At 53.6% G+C, this 19,554-nt stretch overlaps 1 protein-coding gene across 1 annotated transcript; it reads left to right on the top strand.

The window, feature by feature from the left end:
• The first annotated feature begins 414 nt into the window (after positions 1-414).
• Positions 415-4,788, top strand: OSCAR (osteoclast associated Ig-like receptor). Its single transcript, XM_049787615.1, has 5 exons — positions 415-451; positions 1,189-1,221; positions 2,763-3,062; positions 3,526-3,795; positions 4,589-4,788. The coding sequence occupies exons 1-5, from the start codon at positions 415-417 to the stop codon at positions 4,786-4,788; spliced, it is 840 nt and encodes a 279-aa protein (XP_049643572.1).
• Positions 4,789-19,554: the final 14,766 nt, after the last annotated feature.

Below are 19,554 nucleotides of genomic sequence, written 5' to 3'. Positions count from 1 at the left end.
ATAGGCCCTATAGTATAGGTTCTATACTATAGGGTCTCCCGAGCATGCGAGGAGTGATTTCTGAGCGTAGAACCAGGAGGAATCCATGAGCATCGCCTCCAAAACAAAGAATCAAAATCTGTCTTCACCTCAGATGGAGGTTTCCTGATACCCTTGGACCTCCAGAATTGCACAATGGGGTCTGGTTTATAGCAGCTGCTCATTTTCTTAAGGTTTAGACAGCAAACACCACCAGCCCCACGGACTTCCCCTTGTCCCAGCATCCCACTGCACCCTGGCTGTGTGACTCAGTGATCCTTGCAGCACCCTAGCTGGTCCCTTCCCTTATTGGGGAGCTGCTTTTCGCAGCTGCCTCATTTCCTGGGAAGGAAGCCAGCGCCGGTGCACTTCAGTTGCAGCCCAAATCTGCCCAGCATGGCCCAGGAGCTGGTCCTTCAGTTGCTGACTGTCTGTGAGCTTCTCATCCCCTTTCCTCTGGGCCCTGCTAAGTCAGGCTACAGAGAAATAATAGGTTCTGGGAGCTTGGCATACTGAGGGGTGGGGCACGGAACAGGATGGGGGTCTCCCTTAGTCCAGGTGGAGGGAGACCAGGCTGGGAACAGCAACTGAAGGCCCTGAATTCAAGCCTCAAATCAAGGCCTTTTGAAGTACAAGAGGTAACAGAGTGGGGCTGGAGCAATAGCACAGCAGGGAGGGCACGACCTTGCATGCAGCTGACCTGGATTTAATCTCCGCATCCAGAGTCAGGAGTGAGCCTTGGACACTGCTGGGAGTTATCCCAAAACTAAACAAATATCTAGTGACCTGAGGTTCTTAGGTTCTTTTTGTTTTGCTTTGTTTTTGAGCCGCACTCAGTGGTGCTCAGGGGTTACTCCTGGCTCTGTGCTCAGAAATCGCTCCCGACAGGCTCTGGGGACCATATGAGATGCTGGGGATCGAACCCAAGTACATCCGGGTCTGCCGCGTGCAAGGCAAATGCCCTACTGCTGTGCTATGGATCCAGCCCCTTGGTTCTTAGGTTCTGAACTCAGGTATGAAGGCAGAGTTTGGGCCACCTCCAACTGCAGTGCAAACTGGAAGTGTGGACAGAGGGGGGTGTCCCCGAGATAGGGGGACAGGTGTGGCTAAGGGTCTCGGGACCGGTTCCAGTGTGGTGGGGTGGTACAGTCTCTCTCCTGCCCCCCACAGGGTCTCTGTGTCACGCGAACATCACTCCAAGTGGTGAGTAACTTCCTCCATTCATCCTCTGCGGGGCTCTGACACGGACTTCCAGCTGCTCCCCACTTTATTCTGGTGTTCAGCCTCTTTCCGGTATCCTGTCCTCCCCACCCGACACTCAGCCCTTTGTACCCTTCATCCTTTTTTTTTTTTTTTTGGGCCACACCCTGTGACGCTCAGGGGTTACTCCTGGCTATGTGCTCAGAAGTTGCTCCTGGCTTGGGGGGCCATATGGGTCGCCAGGGGATCGAACCGCGGTCCGTCCTAGGCTAGCGCAGGCAAGGCAGGCACCTTACCTCCAGCGCCACCGCCCGGCCCCAAAAGGAAACGTAATTTTTTTTTTTTGTGGTTTTTGGGTGACACCCGGCAGTGCTCAGGGGTTATTCCTGGCTCCATGCTCAGAAATTGCTCCTGGCAGGCACGGGGGACCATATGGGACGCCGGGATTCGAACCGATGACCTTCTGCATGAAAGGCAAACGCCTTACCTCCATGCTATCTCTCCGGCCCCTGTACCCTTCATCCTTATAGCTGAGACAAGAAGATCATAAATGGGCCCAGAGAGATAGCACAGCGGCGTTTGCCTTGCAAGCAGCAAATCCAGGACCAAAGGTGGTTGGTTCGAATCCCGGTGTCCCATAGGGTCCCCCGTGCCTGCCAGGAGCTATTTCTGAGCAGACAGCCAGGAGTAACCCCTGAGCACCGCTGGGTGTGGTCCAAAAACAAAACAAAACAAACAAAAAAAAAAGAAGATCATCAATGATTTTTGTTTGTTTGTTTGGAGGGGGCTGTACCCAGTGGCGTTCAGGGGTTACTCTTGACTCTGTGTTCAGGAGTCATTTCTGGCAGGTTCTTGGGGGCTGTTAAGGATGCCAAAGATCAAACTTGGGTTGGCCTTTCTGACCACTTCAAGATTTAAATTTTACAGGTAAACGTTCTTGCTAGGGCCCCTTCGTCTTGTTCGTTTACAGCCTCTCACAAGCCACCATGAGCTAAGACTTGGCTTTCTTGTATGATAAAAGGGCTTCAGTGAGCACGTTTAAAAATAAAATTTTAGTTTGGGGGGCCACAGCTGGTGGCACTCAGGGGTCACTCCTGGCTCTGGGCTAAGGAACCAATGTTGGCAGACTCTGGGGACCCTATGGGATTCTGAGGATCGAACCTGGGTCAGTCATGTACAAGGCAAACGCCCTCTCCACTGTGCTATTGCTCCAGACCCACCTGTCCTCCCCCCCCCCTTTTTTTTTTTTTTTTGGTTTTTGGGCCACACCCGGCAGTGCTCAGGGGTTACTCCTGGCTGTCTGCTCAGAAATACCTCCAGGCAGGCACGGGGGACCATATGGGACACCGGGATTCGAACCAACCACCTTTGGTCCTGGATCAGCTGCTTGCAAGGCAAACACGGCTGTGCTATCTCTCCGGGCCCCCGTCCTTCCCATTTTATAAATAAGTAGTTACCCCAGGAACTTTGCTTGTACCCCAGTCTCCTTCTGTGGTCTCGGGTTCCAGCAGCCTGAGGACCCCTCTGCCACCCACTCTATTCAGTCCCTCCAGATTTATACCCCAAGCCCTGGCTGGAGGCTCTGCCGGCCACCATCGTGACCCCAGGCACCAACGTGACCCTGAGGTGCCTGGCGCCCCAACATGCCTGCAGTGCCTGCAGATTTGCGCTGTTCCAAGCTGGACATGCCACTCTGCAGAATGTTTCTGGGGAACTGGCAGAGGTCTTCTTGGAGGAGGTGACGCCGGCCCAGGGGGGTGTCTACCACTGCCGCTACCAGTCCCTGCGCTGGGCGCCCGATGTGTGGTCCTCGCCCAGCGATGCCCTGGACCTGCTGGTACTTAGTGAGTCTGGGGGATGAAGAAGGGCTGGAAGCAGGGAATAAGGGGGTGCCCTTAGGGGTGTGGGGATCAGAGAGCTGCAGAGAGAGAGGAGGACTCTCCACCACCCTCACCTCTACCACAGGATCCTGGCAATGTTTGCAGATGCCAGAGGCCCAGACTTGGGAATGGAGCAGCTGGAGCCATAGCACAGCAGGGAGGGCATTTGCATTATATCTGCCAGACCCGGGTTCGATCCCTGGTGTCCTATAGGGTCTCCGGAGCACAGCCAGGAGTGATTCCTGAGCACAGAGCCAGGAGTAACCCCTGAGCTCCACCAGGAATGATCCCCAAGTGCAGAGCCAGGAACAATCCCTGGTCATTACAGGGTGTGGGCTCCCCAGAGACAAAAACAGCCTGGGAAAGGGGGTGCCATTGGGCAGGGGCAGGAATGGGGGGCACAGACCCGACCCTGCACCCCTCGCAGAGGAGCTGCCGAGGCCCACACTGGAGGCCCTGCCCGGGACCCCCCTGAGCCTGCGCTGCGCCGGGAGCCTGGGCGGGATGAACTTCGCGCTCTACCGAGTCGGGGTTCAAGAGCCGTTGCTCTACGGCCGATCGCCCTGGCGCTGGGCCGACTTCCCGCTGCCCTCGCCCGGGGCCCCTGGCACCTACGTCTGCTACTACCACACGCCCTCCGCGCCCTACGTGCTGTCCCCGAGAAGCAGGCCCCTCGTCGTCGATGGTGATGGTGAGGGCGGCCTCCTCCTGCAGACCCCCAGTCCAGCCCCTGTCTCCTCCCTCAGGCTCCCCAAAACCCCTTCAGACCCCAGTCCATCCCTGCCTCCTTCCTCAGGCTCCCCAAAACCCCTGCCTCCTCCTTCAGACCCCCAGTCCATCCCTGCCTCCTTCCTCAGGCTCCCCAAAACCCCTGCCTCCTCCTTCAGACCCCCAGTCCATCCCTGCCTCCTTCCTCAGGCTCCCCAAAACCCCTGCCTCCTCCTTCAGACCCCCAGTCCATCCCTGCCTCCTTCCTCAGGCTCCCCAAAACCCCTGCCTCCTCCTTCAGACCCCCAGTCCATCCCTGCCTCCTTCCTCAGGCTCCCCAAAACCCCTGCCTCCTCCTTCAGACCACTAGTCCATCCCTGCCTCCTCCCTCAGGCTGTCCAAAACTCCTGCCTCCTCCCTCAGACCCCCAAGTCTAGCCCCTGCTCCTCCCTCAGACCCCCCATCCAGCCTTCTGCCTCCTCCCTCAGACCCAAGGGTCTAGATTCTGCCCTCCTGTCATCCCCCCAAATTCAGCCCCCCCTGCCTCCTCCTTCTGACCCCATTTCAGCCCCTACTGCCTCCCTTAGACACAAGGGTCTAGATCCCAGCCTCCTCCCTCAGATCCAGGGGCTTCCCAGCCCCCCCCTCTCAGACCCAAAACTGAAGACCCCCCCAGCCTTCTCCCTCAGACCTGGGCTGCAGGCCTCACCCCACCACCACCACCTTGTGCAAGAACTCGGGGTCCCCGCAGGGCCCTGACGCCTCCTCCCTTCTCCCTGCAGGACCCCTGGACTACACGCAGGGGAACGTGGCCCGCCTGGTGCTGGCTGGGCTGGTGGTGCTGGGCCTGGGCGTGCTGGGTGCCTGCGAGTGGCGCAGCCGGAGCCGCCTCAGATGGCATCTACCGGGGTCCCAGCCTCAACCCCAGCCCCAGGCCTGGTCGGGGTGCCCCACAGGGCTGGACCTGGAAAATGCGGTGTGAATCAGAATTGCTGAATGGGCCAGCAGCACCCCCAAGGCCCAAGAGCCTAGAGGGTGCTGTGGGGGACCCCAGTCCAGAGTGAGCCTGGTGAGCTGGACCCTGGGGCATCCTGGAATGCAGCAGGCTCCTTGGTGCTATTGGGAGGTGTGGGACGCCACTGAGACACAGTCACATCATCACCCTATTGTGGGGTTTGGAAGCAGCGACTGGTCTGCATTAAACCTTCCAGAAGGGGCCGGAGCAATGAGGCTGTTGGCCTTGCAGGTACCGTAGTCGACCCGGGTTCGATCCCCGGCATCTCCTATGATTCCCTCAAGCCTTCGAGAAATGATTTCAGAGCACAGAGCCAGGAGTTAACCCCTGAGCAATGCCGGGTGTGGTCTCAAAACATAAACAAACAAACAAATAAAACCTCAATGAAATCCAGACATTTCTTTCTCTGGAATTTACTTGCAGCATTGCAGAAAAATCTCAAAGAAGCTTCCTCACTCCTCTGCCTGCTCCGATTCCCCTCGGGGAAGAAAAGTGTCTCATCATTTCCTTCACTGTCTCAGTCACCAGGCTGAGTCCTTCCAAGTTCCTTTCCCATAGGTGGAAACAAGGTCATGTCAAGGGAATCCCCACGTCCCTCACCCCATGGGGGAGTACATGAGTGGTGTTAGCTCAGAGCTCCTGGCGTCCCCTTCTTGCAATGCCCTGTTTCATTGGGGGGGGCACACCCTGTCGTGCTCAGGAGTCAGCCCCCTTGAGGTGCTGGGGATTGAACCTGGCTGGGTCAACCTTGTGCTAAACAAGAGATATAACTCCCTAATTATCTCTCCTGCCCCAATACTTTTTTTTTGGGGGGGGGTCACACCCAGCAGCACTCAGGGGTTCCTCTTGGCTCTACACTCAGAAATCGCTCCTGACAGGCTCAAGGGACCATATGAGATGCCGGGATTTGAACCACCGTCCTCCTGCATGTAAGGCAAACGCCTTACCTCCGTGCTATCTCTCCGGCCCCTATCCCAATACTTTTACTTTTCAAGGAGGAACCCAGGGAACCCAGAGGAATAGCACGCGGTGACAGCATTGGCTTTGAACGCAGCCACCCTGAATTTGATGTTCAGCACCCCACAGGGTCCCCCCAGACTGCCAGGAGAGATTCCCCTGACTGCAGAGGCAGGAGTCAGTCCTGAGCACCGCTGGATGTGACTTCCGAACCCCAAACCAATCAATCAATAAATGAAAAAGTGAAAGAGAGGGCCTGACCATTGCAAAGCGTCTGGTTTGCAGACGGTCCTTCCCGAGGGCTTTGACCTGGCGCCCCTAAGTGCCCACCGTGTCCCCTTTCCACTGACCCCGGGACAATAGCTGCACCCAGCGCCATGCATTCTCTCTTCTGACCACTGGGCGGCGCTGCTGTGGTGTCCTTGGGATTCCCCTTCTGGGACTTTCAGAGATGAGTTTTTTTGGGTTTTGTATAGAATTGCTTTGCGTGTTTGTTTTGTTTTGTTTTGGGGGCTCCCAAGCAGTGCTCAGGGGACACTCCCGGTGGTACTCAGACCTCCCCCTTGGCCAGATATCCTGGCCAGTGGCTGCCTTGTCTCTTGGCTCCAATACATTTTCTGGTTTTCTTTTTTCTTTTCTTTTCTTTTCTTTTCTTTTCTTTTCTTTTCTTTTCTTTTCTTTTCGTTTCGTTTCTTTTCTTTTCCTTTCTTTTCCTTTCTTTTCTTTTCCTTTCTTTTCCTTTCTCTCTCTTTCTTTCTTTCTTTCTTTCTTTCTTTCTTTCTTTCTTTCTTTCTTTCTTTCTTTCTTTCTTTCTTTCTTTCTTTATTTATTTCTTTCTTTATTTATTTCTTTCTTTCTTTCTTTCTTTCTTTCTTTCTTTCTTTTTATTTCTTTTTTGGTTTTTGGGCCTCACCCGGCGGTGCTCAGGGGTTACTCCTGGCTGTCTGCTCAGAAATAGCTCCTGGCAGGCACGGGGGACCATATGGACACCGGAATTTGAACCAACCACCTTTCGTCCTAGATCGGCTGCTTGCAAGGCAAACGCCGCTGTGCTATCTCTCTGGGCCCTTCTTTTCTCTTTTCTTTTCTTTTCTTTCCTTGGTTTTCTTTCTTTTCTTTCTTTGCTTTGCTTTGCTTTCTTTATTTGTTTTTTGGACCACACCCGGCCACACTCACTCTGGAGTTACTCCTGGCTCTGCACTCAGAAATCACTCCTGGCAGGCTTCGGCACCTTGTGGGATGCAGGGGATCAAATCCTGGTCCGTCTTGGGTTGGCCGCGTGCAAGACAAATACCCTACCGCTGTGTTGTTGCTCAGTCCCCTCTTTTCTTTTCTTTTCTTTAAAAGAATTTTTTTTTTTTTTTTTGGATTTTGGGTCACACCCAGCAGTGCTCAGGGGTTCCACCAGGCTCTACGCTCAGAAATCACTCCTGGCAGGCTTGGAGGACCTGGAGGCCAGGATTCGAACCACTGTCCTTCTGTGTGCAAGGCAAACACCCTACCTCCATACTATCTCTCTGGCCCCGACTTTTTTTTTATTGGGCCAAAGAGATAGCACAGTGGGAAGGCCTTACATGCACCCAACCTGGGACGAACCTGGGTTCGATCCCTGGCATCCTATATGGTCCCCTGAGCCTGTCAGGAGCGATTTCTGAGTGCACAGCCAGGAATAACCAGAGTGCCACTGTCGAGTGTGGCCCAAAAACCAAAATAAATAAATAAATAAACACTTTTTAATTGAGGCCATTGTGAATTACAAGCCTTTCTTAATTGTATTTCAGGCACAGAGTGACGGGAATTCGGGCCATTCCCTCCACCAGTGTTGACCTCCCTCCATTGTTCCCAGCATGCATTTCACATACCTCCACCCTTACCCCCTGGACTGCTAGTGTAACAGGTCCTTTTTGTGTATAGCTTCTTGTCGTGTGGGTCTCTTGATTCTATTGTCGTTTGCTTTTCTTCGCTTTGTCATTTTAAAAAATCAATATATTTATTTAAGCAGCATGATTACAAACATGTTTGTAGTTGGGGTTCAGTCATAAAAAAAAAAAAGCACAATGCTTGGGGCCAGAGCAATGGCATTTGCCTTGCATGTAGCTGACCCAGGACGGACCTGGGTTCGATCCTAGTCGTCCCATATGGTCCCCTGAGCCTGTCAGGAGCGATTTCTGAGTGCATAGCCAGAAGTAACCCCTGAGCTTCACTGGTGTGGCCCAAAAACCAAAAAAGTACAAAGCTTTCTTTTGGTTTGCTTTTCAGGAAAGGGGCATGACATCTGACTGTTCTCAGGGGTTACTCCTGGCTCTGCACTCAGGAATCACTCCTGGCTGTGTTCAGGGGATCATATGGGATGCTGGAGATCGAACCTGGGTCTGCTTTGTGCAAGGCAAGCATCCTCCTCTATGTACTATTGCTCCAGCCTTTTATTTTCCTCTCAAAGTGGCCTGAGAGATAGAATGGGATGCGGGGAGAGTATTGGGAGGGGGCATTTGCCTTGCATACAACCGACCCAAGTTTGATCTCTGGCATCCCATAGGGTCCCTGAGCACCATCAGGAGTGATTCCTGAGTGCAGAACCAGGAATAATCCCTGAGCACTGCTGGGTGTGGACCCCAAACCAAACCAAAACAAAGAAATTGGACCTACAGGGCCAGAGTGACAGCACGGTGGAGAAGGCGTTTGCCTTGCACATAACCAATCCAGGTTCCATTCCTGGCACCCCATATGGTCTTGTGAGTCCCGAGAGCCCCGAGAGCCCCACCAGGAGTGAGCACTGAGCCAAGAGTGAGTTCTGAGCACTGCAGGTGTGCCCCAGGGAGTCCGTCCCCTGAAAAGTTCCTTGGCAGCCCCACTGGCGTGCAGTTCTGTGTCGTCATTGGCAGCTTCTGCTTTTCTGTCCTTGTGAGACGGAAGCAGGGCCTGGGGGGGGGACACCAGAGCTGTGCTTCCCCCCCCCCCCCCCCGCACCCAACTCCATCATCCCTAGGCAGATTATCTGAGAAGGAACTCCTGGAGCAGCCGGAGGGGGGCCACCATGGTCCCTACAATCCCGGCTCTGCTCGTCTTCCTGGGTGAGTCTAGGATAGGGTGGGGGTCAGATGGGGAACCCGGCAGGAAAGGAAGCGACAATTGCTGGGTGTTGGGGGACCACTTCCTATCAGCACTCAGGGGCTCCTCCTGGCAGGCTTGGGGATGCGGAGGATCAATCCCAGGTCCATCCTGGGTTGGCTACATGCAAGGCAAATGCCCTTCAGCTGTGCTATGTCTCCGGCCCTGTCAGGAATTTGGAAGCTACATCCAGTCAGTGACTTTCTTTGCCCAGGTGCATAAAATTTTGGAGGGGTATTTTATTTATTTGGGGGGGGACAACACCCAGCAAGGGCAGGTTTTAGAGAGGACGAGGTGGATCTCCCAAGCAGAGCTGTGCCCAGCATCAGGAGGCCTGTAGGGGTCTCCTTGTTTTGTAGGGTCGTGGGGGGCTGAGGATTCACCCCACCTGCACAGAGCTCTGTTCCTCCTTCGTGTCTTTGTGTGTTTGTGTTTGTTTGGTTTGGTTTTTGGGCCACACCTGACAGTGCTCGGGGGTTATTCCTGGCTCTACGCTCAGAAATCACTCCTGGCAGGCTCGGGAGACCATGTGGGATGCTGGGATCAGAACCACCGTCCTTCTGCATGCAAGGCAAGGCTATCTCTCCGGCCCCAAATTTTTATATTATTTTTTGTTTTGTTTTGCTTTGTTTTGGGGTCACACCCGGCAGTGCTCAGGAGTTACTCCTGGCTCTATGCTCAGAAATCACCCCTGGCAGGCTTGGGGGACCATGTGGGATGCCAGGATTCAAACCACTGTCCTTCTGCATGCAAGGCCAACGCCTTACCTCTGTGCTATCTCTCCGGCCCCTATGTGTGTGTCTGTGTGTATCTAGAAGTGTGTGTGGCTGTTTATCTGTGTCTGTGTGTATGAGGGTATCAGTGCATCTGTCCAGTTCCTTCCCCCTTCCTCTGGGGTCATGAAGCTTCTTCCTCACACACTTTAGATTCGTTGAGGAGTCAAACCCCAACCTGCTGTGGCAGGGGGAGCTGGGCAGCACCCTCAGCCTATCTCTGAACATTATTGGACCCTACAGCCTGGTGCCCAACTGGAACTTTCCTGTGAGCTGACATGGGGGTCCCAGTGGGGCATGTCTGCCTCCTCCCAAATCCTGGCACCAGGCCCTTTGCTGCTCTCTCATCTCCCCTGGGCTCGAGCTCTGTGCTCAGGACTGACTTCTTAATATACTTTGACTTTTTTTGGTTTTGGGGGCCACACCCGGTGATGCTCAGGCTATGAGCTCAGAAATCGCTACTGGCTTTGGGGACTATATGGGACACCGGAGGATTTAACCTCGGTCCTTCCTGGGCTAGCGCATACAAGGCAGACGCCTTATACCCTGCACCACCACTCTGGCCCCTAGACTGACTCCTCGATCTCTGCTCAAGGTTCAATCCTGACTGTTCAGGGCTCACTCCTGGCTCTGTGCTCAGGAAGCCTCAAGGGACCATATATAATGCTGGTTCTGGAACCCGGGTCAGCCACACGAAAGGCCAGCCCACCCCTCCCAGTCTCACCCCTTCTGCTCTCACATGCACCAGCTGTAGCGCTGGAATTGGGACCAGTCACAGGTGGGCAGCCCAGGCCTTTCACTCAAGACCTTATGCCCACTCTGCCACCCTCTTGATGTAACACTGGGGTGCCAAGTCCAGACAGCTGGCAGAGTGGAGGCGAGAAAGTTCATGGCGCTCGGTGCCAGCAGAGCCAGGCAGGCAGCGTCTTCTCTGCCCCATATGTTCTAGAACCAACCTCACCTGCCACTTTTCTTCCAGGGCTGAGTCTGGGCACGAAAGGGGCCGGGAGAGATGGTGAGTCTCCCGCTTGTCGTCCTCTGACTCCCCAACTGCTCCCCCTTCAGACTCAACAGCCTTACTCACCAGGAGGCCAGGGACTCTGGCTGGGGCTGCTTGGGGCTCACTCCCAGCTCTATGCTCAGGAATAGCTCCTGGCTTTGTGCTCAGGGCTGACTCCTGGCTCTGCACTCTAGGCTTACTCCAGGCTCTGTGCTTGGGGCTCACTCCTGGCTCTGCCTGTGCTCAGGGCTCATTCCTGACAGGACTCCAGGGACCCTCTGCGGTGCTGGAGCTGCAACCCTGGTGCTCTGCGCTCAGCCAACCCTCTTCCCCACACCACCACCCTACCCTCTCTGCTTCTTCCCAGAAGTGCTTCCCAGGCCTGTCCTCAAGGCTTGGCCCAGCCCCATGGTGGGTCCCCGTGACAACGTGACCCTCAGGTGCTGGTCAGCCGTGGCCAACGTGACCTTCAGGCTGGGAAAGCTGCAGGACCCGGGGTACCGGTGGGAGCGCACTGTGGTGGGCCAAGAGGCCGAGTTCCTCCTGGTCAGCCCTGGGCCTGAGGCAGCCGGGACCTACTTCTGTGCCTCCAGAACATCAGCCACGAGTGGATGGTCTGAGCCGAGCCCACACGTGCAGCTCCAGGTGACAGGTACGAGGACTGTCCTGACCCCCACAGAGCCCGAGGGATCTGGGGCACAGAATTGGGCCCCCTGAATCTCCCAGGGGCCCTAGCTGGGATGGAGGGGGCATACGGGCCCCCCAGTCTCTATAATGTGAAAACAAACACCTCGCAGGTTCAGAGCAGTGACCAGGAGTAGAACCTGGGACAATCTTACTTATTTATTTATTGGTTTTGAGGGGCATGCTTGGTGGTTCTCAGGAGTTATTCCTGTCTCTGTGCTCAGAGCCATTCCTTTTATTTTTTGTTTTTGTCTTGTTTTGTTTTGGGGCCTTACTCAGCATCGCTCAGGGGCTCTTCCTGGCTCTGCTCTCAGAAATCGCTCCTGGGGGCCGGAGTGGTGGCACAAGTGGTACGGCTTTTGCCTTGCATGCACTGACCTAGGATGGACCACGGTTCAATTTCCCAGTGTCCCATATGGTCCCCCAAGCTAGGAGTGATTTCTGAGTTTATAGCCGGGAGGAACCCCTGAGTGTTACTGGGTGTGACCCAAATCCTCCCCCCAAAAAAAGAAAAAGTAAAGAAATCCCTCCTGGCTCAGGGGACCATATGGAATGCTAGGAATCAAGCCTGGATACATCCAGGGTCAGCTGCATGGAAGGCAAATGTCCTACCGTTGTGCTACCAGTCCAGCCTCTCAAGGTCATTCTTGGAGGTGACTGGGGGAACTCTATGGGATGCCAGGGATGAAATCTGGGTTGGCCGTGTGCAAGGCAAATAAATGCCCACCCTGCTGTGCTATCATTCTGTTTCCTATTTTATTATTCACTTATTTTATTTTATTTATTTATTTATTTTTTCGGTTTTTGGGCCACACCCGGCATTGCTCAGGGGTTACCCCTGGCTGTCTGCTCAGAAACAGCTCCTGGCAGGCCCGGGGGACCATATGGGACACCGGGATTCGAACCAACCACCTTTGGTCCTGGATCGGCTGCTTGCAAGGCAAACGCCACTGTGCTATCTCTCTGGGCCCTATTTTTTTTATTTCTGAGTCAGAGGTGCTCAGGGCTTACTCTGGACTCTGCACTCAGGAATCGCTCCAGCAGGCTCAGAGGGAGCCTATGGGATGCCTGGGATCGAACCCTGGTCTACCGTTTGCGAGGCAAATGCCCTCTCTGCTCTGCTATCACTCAGGCCCCCAGGAACAGTTTTAAATTTAATTTCATTTAATTTTGAGTTTTCTTTTTGTTTGTTTTGGTTTTGGACCTCACTTGGTGCTACTCAGTGGTTCCTCCTGGCTCTGCACTTAGGAATCATTCCTGGCAGGCTCAAGGGACCCTATGAGGATCAAACGTGGGTCAGCCACATTTAAGACAAAGGCCCTCTCTGCTGTGTTATCATTCAGGCCCATGAGATTTTTAAAAAAAATTTTTTTTTTTTTTGGTTTTTGGGCCACACCCATTTGACGCTCAGGGGTTACTCCTGGCTATGCGCTCAGAAATCGCCCCTGGCTCGGGGGGGACCATATGGGACACTGGGGGATCGAACCTCGGTCCATCCTATGCTAGCGCTTGTAAGGCAGACACCTTACCTCTAGCGCCACCTTCCCGGCCCTTTTTAAAAATTTTTTGATGGGGGTCGCACCCGGCAATGCTCAGGGGTTACTCCTGGTTCTGTGCTCAGAAATTGCTCCTGGCAGGCAGGAGGGACCATATGAGATGCCGGGAATTGAATCAGGGTCTGTCTAGGTCAGCCGGGTGCAAGGCAAATGCCCTCCTATTTTCCTCTTGCTCAGACCCCATCTTGAGATTATTTCTTGGAGGGGAGTCCACACCCTCCCATGGTTCTCCGGGTTCATTCCTGGTGCAGGGGTCAGCCCCGGTGGGGCTCTGGGAACCCTAAGTGCCGCCAGGAATGGAAGCAGGATTGGCAAAGGCTGAATTTCCTGTGTCATCTCTCAGGCCCAAGGTCAGTATGATTCATGCTGGACTGTGCAGAGCCAGAAGTTTCCAGAGCAGCAAACACCGAAAAAAGAATTTGCCAAAATTCTTTGGCATAAACAGTGCCTTGGACCCACAGGGCCCCATCTCCTCCGTTGTTGTCACCCCTGAGGGCTGGACAGTTCTTAGAAAGGGGCACAGGCAGGGGACAGTACTGGGAAAGGGAACAAGGGCAAAGACAATGATAGTCATCTTCATTGTGAAAATATCAGGCCCTCGCAGTCTTGGGGTCAGAGCGAGAGCACAGTGAGGAGGGCGCTTTCCTTGCAAGTGGTTGACTCAGGTTCGATCACCAGCATCCCATACGGTCCCCCAAGCCTGCCAAGAAAGATTCCTGAGTGTAGAGGCAGGAATAAGACTTGAGCATTACCAGATGTGATCCCAAAACTAAAACACACACACACACACACACACACACACACACACACACACACACCCCTATAACTGTTAAGAATGGTAATTTTATTGTCTGACCCTGTTTTGGGGACCCCAAATTGGGAAGAAGAGACTCTTCTCTCCCTCCCAGAAAGCACCCTAGGCTTTGAGAACTTGTGTCCCATGGCCCCAACTTTCCATCATCCCCTCTCTTGCGTTTTTGTCTTCTAGATCATCATGACGAACCTGGAGCTCTCCCCAGCAAAACAGGTGCAACCTTTATCACAGGCATTTGATCAAACTCAATGCACTCTGGAGGCAGTAGGTTCCCTTTGACCAAAGCATCCAGGAAAAAAATTTTTTTTGTTTTTTTTTGGGGGGGCCACACCCGTTTGATGCTCAGGGGTTACTCCTGGCTAAGCGCTCAGAAATTGCCCCTGGCTTGGGAGGACCATATGGGACGCCGGGGAATCGAATTGTGGTTGTTCCTTGGCTAGCGCTTGCAAGGCAGACACCTTACCTCTAGAGCCACCTCTCTGGTCCAAATTTTTTTTAACTTTATTTATTGATTAATTGATTGATTGGTTGTTGGGCCACACCCAGCAGTGCTCAGGGGTTATTCCTGGCTCTGAACTCAGAAATCACCCCTGGCAGGCTGGGGGACCATATGGGTGTGTGGAATCAAACCCCTGAGCATCACTGGGTGTGGCCCAAAAACCAAAAAAAAAAAAAAAAAATCACTCCTGGCAGGCTCGGGGGACCATGTGGGATGCCAGGAATCGAACCCTAGTCCATCCGAGGTCGGCAACATGCAAGGCAAACTCCCTACTGCTGTGCTATGGCTCCTGTCCTCATAGAAAATCTTTCATGCCACTTCCTCCCTTGGCTGGGATAGAAAATCTCTTCTTAGAGGAGAAAATACTTCGAAAGCACCTAAATTCTGAAGATGCTGAGCACAGCATCATGCACAGTTGCATTTTATATCATGCAAGAAAAAAATCTAGCTGAGTTTGGTGAAAAATAGGGGTGAGTTAGCTGATTGTTGGGGACCAAGTACTTTCTTTGGGTGGGAGTTTCTATAAAAAACAACTGTTTTTTTTGTTTTTGTTTTTGTTTTTGGGCTGCACCTGGTGACACTCAGAGGTTACTCCTGGCTTGGGGGGTGATATAGGACGCCTGGGGATCGAACCATGGTCTGTCCATGGTAGCACAGGCAAGGCATATGTCCTACCGATTGTGCCACTACTCTGGCCCCTAAAAGAAACATTATTTAAGGGGCTGGAGCCACAGCTTGCACGTAGCTGACCCCGGTTCGATCCTTAGCATCCCATTGGACCTTCTGAGCCTGCTAGGAGTGATTCCTGTGTGCAGAGCCAGGAGTAACCCATGAGCATTGCTGGGTGTGGAGCAAAATAAAATAAAATAAAATAAAATAAAAAATAAATATTTCTTAAAGCTTGAAACAGTTCAGTGATAGCAAAGCAGGGAGGACATTTGCCTTGCCTGTGGCCAACCATGGCTAACTCACATTTGATTCCTGGCATCCCATAGGATCCCCTGACAACCACCAAGAATAACCCTGACCACCGCTGGGTGTGGCCCCAAAACCAACCAAGACACCCCCCCCCAAAAAAAAACCCTGAAATATCTCAGAGCCAAGTGAATATTTCATTCCTTTTTTTTCTCTGAGCCTTTTCCGTTGAAGAATTGACTAAGACTCAGAGAGAGATTCTTGCAAAAATCAGACCTCTTGGCAGTTTGCAGCGGAAACAGGAACTTACGCAGACTTTCCCCCAGCCGGCATCTCAGGGACTGAATTATCTTCCCTTTCAGCCTCCCCTCACCTCCCCACTGTCTGCTTGGCAGCCCCAACATTATTATTAAAGGCTCTCATTCCTGTGTCTGCTGACACCTTCTCCACTAGTTAAAAAAAAAAAAAAGTCTAAGCCAAGTGACTCTAAGACTTTGGTATTAGCAGCCGGGAATATAGCTGCTTCCAAGAATTTTTTCTGGGGGCCAGAGAGCTGGCACGGCGGTAGGGAGTTTGCTTTGCATGCAGCCAGGACGGACATGGGTTCAATTCCCGGCATCACTATGGTCCCTGAGTCTGCTAGGAGCAATTTCTGAGCTCAGAGCCAGAAATAACTCCTGAGCGCCACCGGGTGTAGCCTAAACCCCCCCCCCCCAAAAAAAAGAATTTTTTTCCTGGGGCCAGAGCGATAACACAGTGGGGGAGAGCCTTTGTTTTGCATGTGGCTGACCCAGGTTCAATCCCCAGAATCCCATAGGACCCCGAGTACCGCCAGATGTGATTCCTGAGCACAGAGCCAGGAGCAACCCCTCAGCACTGCCCAGTGTGGCCCTCAAACAAAACAAAACAAAACAAAACAATGTTTTCTGGAGAGCTCGGAGCTCTCCTAGAGCCAGAGCCGGACAGACAAAAGGTGGATCAGGAAGAATGTGGGGTTCCTCACAGACACCCCTGTTTGAAAGGGAAGGAGAGGAGTCAGCTGGAAAAAAACATTTTTAGCTTTTGTATCATTTATTTCCATTATTCACATTCCGTCAAGGTGACATCTGGGAGCTGAGTCCCCAAGCCGTGCCAACATCCCCACATGGAACTAGGGGTTTTCTGGGCCCAGCCAGGCAGGGTGGAGGGACAGTGGGACAGCGAGAGAGCGGGACAGCAGGAAGGCTCCTATCTTGCATATCGCTGAGCCAAGTTGGGTCTTGGGCCCATACTTGGTCCCCCAAGCCCTGCCAGGAGTGATCCCTGAGCACAGAGCCCTGAGCACTGCCCAGTGAGCATCAGCCAAATCCAGATCCAAAACCTTCCAAAGTAAACCTTCTTCATATCTCTCTGCCTTGTGTCCATCAGTCACCTGTATGTCTGTCCCTGGCCTGGTCACTGCTTTGTCCTGGCCTCAGGGGTGTCCTGGGCCAGAACCCAAGGGCCTGCATCTGTACTCTGAGTGCCAGGACGTGGACAAGGGGTTCGCAGCCGACAGACTCTCTGCCTCCCCCAGACTCCCGAACCATCTTCGTGGCCACCTTCAGCTGTCTCTGCATCCTTCTCCTCTTCCTCGCCGTCTTCTTCATCTACAGATACACCAAGCCCAAGCCTGGTGGGTTCAGAGCAAGCGGCCCAGGGGAGCGGGGTGAGATGGGCAGGGGGGAAACCCGGCCATGTTGGGAAACCCGTGCCCCAAGAACCTGTCCGGCCTTGGGCTGGAGCCAAAGGTGAATCCACCATGTTGTTATAGGCGATGCCCCGGAGGAAGCGAGCAGCAGGTAGTTGGAGGGGTCCCCATGGGTGCTGCCCTCCTTCCCCGACCCCCACACCCCTTTTCTACTGTCCCCTCCCTCCCTCCCCCTACTGTGCCCACTACAAGCTTTTTTCCCTTGCAATCAGCTCTTCAGACTCTTCCATCCAGGAGCCTGCAGGTAAGAGATGGAGATGCAGGGCTGAGGGGGGAAGAGCAGAGTCGAGCAGGAGAGCTGGAGTCCCCCCTCTGCCCTTCCACGCTGCAGGTGAGCCAACCCAAAGTGGACAGCATGGACTTCCGGCCCAGTGACCCCCACATGGATCCTGGAGATTACTGGTTTGGGGTCCGAACCTGGAATGCTGAGATGAACGCCTGCTCAGCCCACTGCTGTACTTTCAAATAGGTGCCAGGAACTCAAACCCACGACCGAGTCTGAGGGTCTGAGAGATGCGATTTCAAGTGTGAATTGGGCTGGAGCAACAGCACAGCCGCAGGGCATTTGCCTCGCACAGGGCTGACTCAGGGCGAACCGAGTTCGATCCCCGACATCCATATGGTCCCCTGAGCATGCCAGGAGCCATGTCTGAGCACAGAGCCAGGAGTAACACCTGAGCGCTGCCGGGTGTGATCCAAAACCGAACAAACAAAATAAAAACAAAGACCATAAAGTATGAACTAGTTTGCTTTGATTTTGAATTTGGGGACACATCTATCTGTTAGTGCTCAGGGCTAACTCCCAGTAGACTTGGGAAACTTTGAGTGCAGAGTCAGGAGTAACCCCTGAGTGCATTGGATGTGGCCCCAAAACCTAAATAAATACATAAATAATTTATTGTGTTTTTTTTTTTTGGAGAGGTTGGGGTCACACTCAGTGGGCTCAGGGCCTTGTGCTCTATGCTCACAGATTACTCCTAGCAGTGCTTGGGGGTACCATATGAGGTGCCTGGAATGGAACCCGGGTGGGCCACGTACAAGGCAAGCACCCTCCCCGCTGCCCTGTGTTTTCGGTCCTTTTGTTCTGTCTTGCTTAGTAACATGCAACTTAAATGCGCACATATGGGCCGAAGAGGTGGCGCAAGCGGTAGGACATTTGCCTTGCACGTGCTAACCTAGGACGGACCACGGTTCGATCCCCCCGGAGTCCCATATGGTCCCCCAAGCCAGGAGCGATTTCTGAGCGCAGATCCAGAAGTAACCCCTGAGCGTCACAGGGTGTGGCCCAAAAGCCAACTAAATAAATATGCACAAATGCAAATAGATGCATGCTTCAGTTTGCCGCGGGAGGGTCTGGGACAAGCTGGGGGCTCATTTACTTCTTCCTCCCACACCGAGCTTCTCCCCCTGGGCTTCCCCTTTGCTGCTAGAGCCCATGAAGGACCTCCAAGGTTCCCATCACTGGTCCATCAGCCCCACGCCTTCTGCAGGGTTCGCTCCTCGCCTCCAGGTGGCGCTCAAGGAAAAGGGATGCCAGGTCCAGGTTGGTCTTGGGTCCCCAAAAGGGCATCTCTGCTCCCAGGTGCCCTCCCAGGATCTCTGGAAAGTCTTCAGAGCTCTGAACTAAGATCTGTTTTGGAGGAAGTGGTTGGACTACACCGGGCGGTGACCAGGACTTACCCCTGGCTCTGTGCTCAGAGCTCACTCCTAGAGGGACTTAAGGGGATCCTAAAGGATGCCAGGAATTGCAGCTTGCAAAGTAAGTGCCTCCCCCTGTATTAAGGCTCTGTACCCACTTCCCACAATGTGTGTGTGTGTGTGTGTGTGTGTGTGTGTGTGCTTCCACACCCAGTGGTGCTCGGGTTACTCCTGGCTCTGTGCTCAGAAATCCATCCTTGCAGGTCTTGGGGGACCCTATGGGATGCCGGAGATCAAACCTGGGTTGTCCATGTGCAAGACAAATTGTCTCCCTGCTGTGCTATGGCTCCTACTCTGACTCCCCAAATTTTCTTTCCTTTTTTGGTTTTTAGGTCACACCCGGCAGTGTTCAGGGGTTACTCCTGGCTCTGTGCTCAGAAATCGCTCCTGGCAGGTCTCGGGGGACCATATGCGATGCCGGGAATTGAACCACCTTCTGTGGTTGCAAGCAAGGCTGCTCGCAAGGCAAATGCCTTACCGCTGTGCTATTGCTCCAGGTGGTTCCCTGCCTGAGCCTGACCCCAATCTTGCCTCAAAGTAACCCCCTCATCCCATATCTGTCCCCTAGGCTTGAAGTGAGTCACATGATCCTGCTGGATGGATGGATGGGCAAACGGAGGGGCCAGGACATGATCCCACACAGCAGCAGTGACTGTCACTGCTTCTCAGCTCCTGAGGGGGTCCAGGGACCGAGTCCTGCAGCTACTCTCAAAGCCACACAGGATGGTTTCATGTTGACATTTTGATCTCTGATGTCTTTAATGAGCAGAGACAGGAAGGGTGCTGGCTCAGAGCAGTCACCCAGCGGGAGAGGGCTTGCCTTGCACGGCAGTCGTGTGGCACCCCACACAGTCCCCTGAGCTCTGCCAGGAGTGATTCCTGAATGCAGAGCCAGGAGTGATCCCTGAGCACTGCGGGGTGTGGCCCCGACAATAACAAAATAACAACAACAACAAAAACAAAGATGGGGGCCGCAGTGATAACACAATGGGGAGGTCTT

This window comes from Suncus etruscus, chromosome 14, assembly GCF_024139225.1.
Source record: "Suncus etruscus isolate mSunEtr1 chromosome 14, mSunEtr1.pri.cur, whole genome shotgun sequence".
Taxonomy (NCBI): domain Eukaryota; kingdom Metazoa; phylum Chordata; class Mammalia; order Eulipotyphla; family Soricidae; genus Suncus; species Suncus etruscus.
Note: the sequence above shows the minus strand (reverse complement) of the source record. Positions and strands in the feature narration are given on the sequence as shown.